The sequence below is a fragment of the Myotis davidii genome, unplaced genomic scaffold (genome assembly GCF_000327345.1).
Source record: "Myotis davidii unplaced genomic scaffold, ASM32734v1 scaffold573, whole genome shotgun sequence".
Taxonomy (NCBI): Eukaryota; Metazoa; Chordata; class Mammalia; order Chiroptera; family Vespertilionidae; genus Myotis; species Myotis davidii.
In genome coordinates, this window is record NW_006285997.1 from 3,862,478 (window position 1) to 3,870,929 (window position 8,452).

The 8,452-nt window shown below is 47.1% G+C and overlaps 1 protein-coding gene across 1 annotated transcript in view; it reads right to left on the reverse strand.

Annotated features, from left to right (window-relative positions):
* The window catches only part of BMPER (BMP binding endothelial regulator), a 200,136-nt gene extending 191,693 nt beyond the window's left edge, over positions 1-8,443 (reverse strand). Inside the window, 2 exon segments of the mRNA XM_006757207.2 lie at positions 7,113-7,198; positions 8,217-8,443. Coding sequence (XP_006757270.1) covers positions 7,113-7,198; positions 8,217-8,349 — 219 coding nt within the window. The 5' untranslated portion in view covers positions 8,350-8,443.
* Positions 8,444-8,452: the final 9 nt, after the last annotated feature.

Genomic DNA, 8,452 nt, shown 5'->3' on the forward strand with positions numbered 1-8,452 from the left:
CTCCTGCATGCCCTAACCCAGCTCCAGCCCCTGCACACTCTGCACACCCCCCATAAAAGCACCCAGAGGAGCTCACATAAAACACAACTTTAAAAAAAAATATTCTTTTATTGATTTCAGAGAGGGAGAGAGAGATAGAAGCATCCATGATGAGAGAGAATCATTGATCGGCTGCCTCCTGCATGCCCCCCACTGACGATGGAGCCTGCAATCCAGGCATATGCCCTGACCAGGAATCAAACCATGACCTCCTGGTTCAGAGGTCGATGCTCAACCACTGAGCCATCCCGGCCGGGCATAAAACACATCTTATTAGATCATATGACTGCACAACATATTAAGTGGCTCACCCGATTAATGAGCAGAACTAATGTCTTTGTTATGGCACTCACGATTCTCCCCTCACTGGCGCCCACCAAAGCTTTTGAATTGGGCTGCATCAGAGCTTTGGGTGCAGGGCACTTCACCATTCCTATGGGTCTCACACATGTACTTCTCTGTGCCTTTCCCGCAAAGGGGCCTTGTCAGGACCCCCATCCCCCGCCCTCCAGGCCCTGGGTGACCCAGTCAGAATGCATCTACAGGTCCCTGAGCGCCTGCGTCTGGGTCGCTCCTGTAAGACGTATTATGCCTGTGTCTGTCTCCCCCATTCGGCTACGAGCAAGAATCCGTCCTGTTGGTCTTGGCCTCCCCAAGGTGCCCACGCGGCACAATGCTTCCAACACAGCGCAGGCTAAGAATAATAACATGAAATGGAAGGGGAGAACCAAGTGTGGAGAGAAGGAAGAAAGAATAATATTATGGAGTTTATAACCTGCGATCCCGAGTGCCTTGAGTGCTGTTTTATAGAATTAGAGCTGAAAATCAAGAGGTCTTAAAATATACACCCAGCTCATTGGCTGGACTTGGCTAAGTTCAACAAGCACACTTGACCCCCCGGTGCCATGAAAGGTGGTGTTATTTCTATTCTTTTATGGCACAAAGGAGTCCATATGCAGGCGGTTGGACAGAAGTCCCGTGGAAGAGGGTGTGAAAAACTGATCCCTGTATTTATTCAGCGGATTGTTACTGATCGCCTTCACTCGCCATGGTTTTGCCTGGCCTGGCTTTTCCCAGCACCAGGTCCGCACCATGTTAGTGTCTCACAGAATTTCCTGCAGGCGAATCGCAGAACGCAGTTGATTGCTGATGTGCGCTGGAAAGAGCGGTGTCGCCAAACAAAATGAAAGGGTGTTTCCAATGGGGTGGGGCCGGGCCGGGGAGCACGTGCGTTAGGCAGCAAAACCCACCGGGGTCTGGATGGAGGGCCTTCCACCAGGCGGGCCAGGAAAATCCCCACGATGCCAGACCACTCGGCAGTTTTTCCAGAATTACAGCGCTCCTGGGTCCCAACCCTACCCCGCTGCCAACAAAAGTACAAGTGAAGGTGACCCCACAGGCTCCGAGATGTAAATACTCCGCAGAAAAGTGAGGCCCCTCTTCCATGGAAAGTTTCTTTTTAGTGCTTAATGGAGAACAAGAGGAAAACTTATCCCCGGGCCCACAGACCGCTGGACCAATTAGGAAGCAGCGGGGCTCGGCCCAGTCCAAGCCTGGAGAGACAGAAAACCCCGCTAATTGTTACTGACTTAGCCCCGGTCATGCCTCACGGTGGGTGGGCTTGGCATCCTCATCCCTCCGTCTCCTCTCCACCAGCTCCCCTTTTTTTCCCTTTTCTGATGAGGCTCTGCAGCCTGTTCCAGGTGAGGAAATGAGAACTGAGGCAAAAACGTCATCGTGAGAGACACTGTATGCCGGGCCTTAGATGCTGTATCTCATTTAATCCTCACGGCAGCCTGAGCTCAGCACTGCTATCCACCCCACTGTCCAGACGAGGAAACTGAGGCTTAGAAAGGTGAGGTGACTTCCCCAAATTCACCACCAGTAAGTGACAGAGCCAAAATTTCAACCTAGGCCTAGCTGATGCCAGAGCCAAAGCCCTTGGCGAAAATGACATGATGCCCACCAAAAGCTACCTGGACTGTGTCTTCCTTTGAAAGGGCCCTCCCAGCTCCAGACACAATATGAACTATGAGACCAGAACTGCTCTAAAAGCCCCCGGAGAGTGCCCAGGTCAGCTCTGCGGAGGTCAAAACCACTCTCTGATGTCCCTGGAGGTATTTTTCTACATGTTTAAGCAGCGAACTGGTTTAGTGGGGAAGGCACCGGCTTCACATCGCAGTCAGTCTCTTAGTAACTGTGTGACCACAGGACATTTGCTCTGCTCTCTGAGCCTCAATGAGGCCTCGGTAAAAAACAACGGCCTCAGAGCTGGTGTTGGTGAATTGGCCAACACAGTGCCACAAACTAATTACCTTTCCCTGAAACTGTTCTATTGAATACCTTGTTCCATGGAAAGGCAATTGGTCACAACACTTTCGATGGATGGATGGATGGATGGATGGATGGATGGATGGATGGAAAGAAGGAAGGAAGGAAGGGAAGGAGGGAGGGAGGGAGGGAGGGAGGAATCCTGATCACTTCCTTAGTGAGAATGCAAAGTCTAAAAATGATACAAAGCAATTTTCAAAAAATTACTGCAACCTATGTATATGTGCATATATTAAGTGCTGTATCTTTCTGAACACATCTGGATTCCTTTATCTCTCTAGTTCTCTCTCTCTTCCTCTCTCCCTATCTGCACCCCAACTCCTTTCCCCCTCTCTCTCACACACACATATGTACACTCACACGAATTGAATCCTGATGCAATGTTATCTCTCTCATTCCCAAACATATGCCTAACACTTGTTCAGATAATAGATATCTTTTCTCTAGCCAGTTAATTTGAACAATAAAAATACATGAGGATTTTATAGAGATAAGGCCCCCAAGAGAACCCAAGATGCTGGTAGCTACTTGTTCGGTGATGGAAGACTTCTGTGATTAAGAAGTGGAAGACAGCAGACTAAGTATTCTACCTAGCACCACTGGATTTAAAAGAGGGAATTTAAACCTCGGAATAATGTTTTTCGTTGAACAAAATGTCTGCCAAACTAAGCTCTCTGGCTGACTTCTGGTTTTCGGAGTCCCGGCCTCCGAAGCTGTGTCAGGTTTCCAGGACTGGGCCGAAGGCACCGGCTTGGGCCACGCCCTCTCTGCTCCCCTTAGGAAAAGGGGTGAGAAGTCGGAGGACCCCACTTCTCAGGGCCACTGGGTGGCTTTGGGGACGCCCGAAAGAGCCAGACAATAGCTTTACACTCCTGATCTGGATGCGGCTGGCTCCTGTGGGCTGGGCCTCAGGGACAGCACTGATGTGCTTCCCCAGACATCATGGGAAAATAATTCTAGCAAGAACCGGGTAAAGAAACACACACACACCAGCAGTGAGTCTGGGCCCGCCTTCCTGCGCCTCTTACAAGACCATTTTGTAAGGCGGTGGTGAGCAGCCCTGCTTTGCTTCCTAACTAAACAATGGAACACTTTGCAGCTTTCACCTAAACTGCCTCCTGCTCCCCCAGATTTCAGGCCAGGGGCCCGACTTCTCACCTTCCCCCTCTAACAGAGGCACCCAAGCTTTTTGTCCCACACGTTTTAAAGCGATAGCCATCACCAGCTAACAAACAGGTTATTCTTGGACCCCGGCTGGTTCTGGCAAGATGCTGGGGCCATGCAGGCGAGGCTAAACGAGAAGAAAATTCTTGGGTTCTGCTCGCCGGGGCCACTGCCCTCGCTGTCATCCTCAGAATTCCCACAGAAATGAGCTCATTCCGCCTTTGAAACATTTCGGAGCTTAAAAGTTTAAATCAGGCCAAGTTGATTTTGTGGGGTTTTTCAAGCTTTAAAAGCGTAATTATATGCAGGACTTTGTGCCACCTATTTCCTCCCAACTGTAACATTTTACGTCTTTTTTAAGCATACGTTGAGGTTAGCTTCTTTTTTTATATACATGTTATGAAATAAGATATGAGCTTATGTTCAGTCTTAGGTGCCTTTCTGCCAAAAGGCTGGACCAACACAAACTAAATATGACTATTTTCTTTATGCAAAGTACAGTTTTGACTATTACATACCCTCTTAACATACGTACACAAAACCAGCTCACAACCAGCGCTCCCCACAGGTCAGCCGACCTCCTAAGCAGACTTTCCTTTCATCTAATCTGATTAACAAATGTCAGCTAAGCGGGCTCCTGAGAGACTCCAAAGAAAAAAACAAAATAACTCAAAGCGACGCCAAGTAGTAAAGTAAGTGACGGTCTTTCCACTTTCTCCTCGCTTTTCCACGTGTCCACTCAGCAAACAGCCTGTTTCACTTGCTAATAGGCATGTGCCTTGGAGCAGTGGTTCTCAACCTTCTGGCCCTTTAAATACAGTTCCTCATGTTGTGACCCAACCATAAAATTATTTTCGTTGCTACTTCATAACTGTAATGTTGCTACTGTTATGAATCACAATGTAAATATCTGCTATGCAGGATGGTCTTAGGCGACCCTTGTGAAAGGGTCCTTTGACCGTCAAAGCGGTCGCGACCCACAGGTTGGGAAGCGCTACCTTGGAGGCAGAGGAAAACTATGAGTTCCAGCTCCGATATTTGCTAAAATATGCCTTTAACTCCGCTGACCTCAGTTTCCTCATCTGTAAAATGGGGGTAAAGGCTCTCGAAAGATTTTTCGGAGGATTCAATGAAATAATGCAGATGTAGATAAGCGCCACAAATAAAGTGGCTCATAAATATTAGCTGCTACTGCTAATATTATCCATCTGTTAAATGTATCAAAATCCTAAGTATCAAAATGCTAAGCAGCTTCATGGCAGTGCGGGCCACTCCGACACCCATGGGCTGCAGTGGAAAGTTACAAGAGCATATACAAATAGAGATCTGGTCATCCATCTATTCTTACTCAATATTTTTGAAATATATTTTTATTGATGTCAGAGAGGAAGGAAGAGGGAGAGAGAAAGAGCAACATCAATAATGAGAGAGCATCATTGATCAGCTGCCTCCTGCATGTCCCCCACTGAGGATCGAGCCTGCAACCCGGGCATGTGCCCTGACTGAGAATCAAACCAAGACCTCCTGGTTCATAGGTCAATGCTCAACCACAGAGCCAGGCCAACCAGCTATTCTTACTCCATTGTATCAAGTCATTACAAATATTTAGGAAGCAATAATGACTATGATAACTTGGGGCCCAGGACCCCAAACCCATGCATGGGCCACAGAGCACGTGACTGAGCCTTTGCTAGGGAGAGGCTCCGAGACATCTCATGAGTAACTTGAGTTGGGGCGCCAGAGTTCCCACTGAGCACATTTCAAAAGGATTCCACCTAGGCAGATACCTCTGAATGTTACTTCAAGACATACACAGACCTGCTATCCTTCTAAGCTTAATCAATACTTCTCTGAAATATACATGATTTTCACTGGATTACCAGCATATGCATTTTTTTTCTGTCTTCTGAGTCACTCCTTTCTCTCAGAGGGCAGGATTCTAGCCCTGATCGGGTGATCAGTAAGGCCGCACTTTGAGAGAAAGAACTTCTTCCCGCCAGGGTGTGGTCCCGAGAAGGGGCGCGCTCTGTGGGAAATTTTTCATAATGTAATTTGGGAACCTTGTGCAAAACCCAAGCGGCCCATTTACACTCTAAGCACAGTAATATCGGGGAGGAGAAAAACAATATTTTCACATGTGCTCGGCGCTCCTAGCACATTTACATGTTCGTCGGGGTATATTTCCTATAAAGAGATTATTATAAAATAATTCACTCACGATATCAAGATAAGAGAAAATGAAAGGAAAGTCATATCCTCCCTCCCCTCCCCCCCCCAACGCACACACACTGCATTTGTAAATATATAACTGCGTCAAAATTCAAATGCAGAGCTTCTTTTCAACAGGTCATTTAGTGAAAGATCATTAAGGACAGCTCACAAACACAAAAGAGCCTGCCTCTGCAGAGCCTGCCTCTCGGAGCCCTTCCCTATCAAGGCAGCAATGTTTCTCTTCCCGGCCGGGGAAGGGCATGTTCACCTCTGATTCTGCTGGTTCCCTTCGTGAGCAGAACCTGATCATCATTTGATCCAGGCACGCACCTTCGCCCACTTATCATTTCGCAACATTGACCTCATCTCTCGTCATGAAAAAGTTTGGGTAGTTTAAACCCAGATGGCTTGGCTCCCAGCTACACAGAGAAGAGCCCCTTCGCCAGCTCCCTGCAGAACGCTGATCTGATCACAAACCTTCACCTCTCTCTTTGCAGTTTCGCACTGATGCCTTCATGCGTTTCCAACAGGGTTTTGTGGTGTGTAGCTTTTCATCGAGGCTTGCCAAGAGTGATTGGCAGGTAACACTCCCTTAGACAAAAACGCTGCTCTTTGTGAGTCTACATTTCATCTCAGAGAGTCTTATTCCTATAACTTAATCTCCCCCATGTGGTTACTTACTAGTTCTTATCATTAACTATTAAGCTAAAATAAGTTGAAACAAATTCTTTTTTTTTTTTTAAATCTACTGCCACTGCCAGGGTTAATGAAGAAGCTGACAGCCAAGTGTCATTCTCTATTAAGAACCAAATGTCCTCCCTGACTCATGTTTCCAAATCCAAAATATCAGGACGGTTTTTTGAGTTTAGGCTCTAACAGGCCAAGAAATCCCAGGTTACATCTTGTCCTCATGTTGGCCTTTTGTAACTGTCACTTCTCTTTCCCCTTGTCACACACCTTATCACTGGTAAGATACCTACATGTTATCTCGCCATTTTCACACTGAGCTCAGATGACAGAATCAAGGCAGCAAGTTTGATGGCGCCTGCAACTTGATGGCAACGGCCATTCCTGGGAGCAGACAGTGCAGATGGTAATTGTCACCGAGACAATGCCATACAAAGTCCATCCTTAAAGTTACTTCTGTAAAGATGAGGTCAAAGAGAAGAATTCCCAGCCAGATGACATAGAAATTGCCAAAGTCCATAAAACTCAGAAATTCAACTGAACTCCATTCTCTAGCTATGTGCAGTTTTGTAATGACCAAAAACCATGTTTAAGATCTGGTTATATAATTACATTGAATGGGTTCCCCTGGTCAGAGGGAGCAATTAGCTGGCTTCCCATGACCTGCCCTCCCTACTTACCAAGCAGACGCACATTATACACGGGTTGTCTGTGATAAACGGGATCTGCAGGACTTCACCTTCATTTTCACATTTTGCAACAGAACCTGAAATGAAGAGAAAAAAATTATTTTAAACTTAGCTTATTGGCATTATTACAAAATTTAAAATGTTTACACTAATGCTTTTTGAAATGACTACCCAAATTTCAGAAATTCCTAATGAGTTTTAAATGATCAAACTCACCAGAAATAAATATAATTCCACCCCCCTCTAAAAAAAATCTATCCTAAATAGTTTTATTTGAACATGTTTTTTTTAAAAAAAGGACTGTAGCCATAGGGATTAAACACAATTCAGGGGATCTTTAATAATACTCCTCTTTTACGCAGGCATTTCAACTGAACACACACCCCCATGTGACAAATAAATTCAAATTGGCCATTCGGGCAGATTTTAAATTTGAACAACATTCAGGACCGCGTCAATGAAAAGGCCTTTCTATGAATCTGGCTCTTATTGTCTTGATTTGAAATCACATCATCTTTCCTCTTCTCTTAGAAATTGACTCAATATTTTCTTTTCTGCACCAGGTGTCAGTAAAGTATGTCCTTCAGAATAGCAGTTGAGGCCCTCACCTGCCGGGAAGCATGTAATTACTATATCCCGCTATTATTACCCTTTTAAAATAGGGTCGTTTCTCTAAATTCAAGGTCTGAAGAGCGGGTGCTGTAAAAAGCACTCCTAACACGAGATATACTGGAACCTTAGAGGGTCAGAAAGAAGGTTGTGTGAAAGACGGTGCGCACTTTTCCTTACTTGTACCGGGGCGAGTAGGTCAAAATAAGGGTTGAGGGGGATATTAAAAACAAATCAAGGGGTTTCTTCCATTCAGATGAAAGAATTTCTATCACTATATTGATGTCAGCATCCTCTCCGCCCCTAACCTACTCACTGCCTCCCACCCCTCAACCCCGCGGGCTTCGCTTCATCCCCACCAGCCAGAGAGGGGCAGGCGCCTAGGTGCTCGCTCCGAACCCTCCCATCCCCGGGCGCGCCAGCGCCTCCTCTCCCAGGTACCCAGCCGGCGCCCGGGAGGCCGGTCCCTCCAGCCCCCTCCCCTACCTGTCAAGAAGGAGGAAGCCAGAGACATGGGGACCCCCGAGCAATTGAGCAGCAGCAAGACGCAGCAGGTAATCCCGGGCGAGCGCCGGCGGGGACGCTCAGCCAGAGCCCTGACGGCGGAGAACCAGAGCATCGTCACCTGGAGGGAATCCCGGCGACTGCAGGTCCCGTGCCGCCGCCTCGGCTCCGCCACCACCGCTCGCGATCAGAAAGGGCTCTCAGCGGGCGAGTCGGGA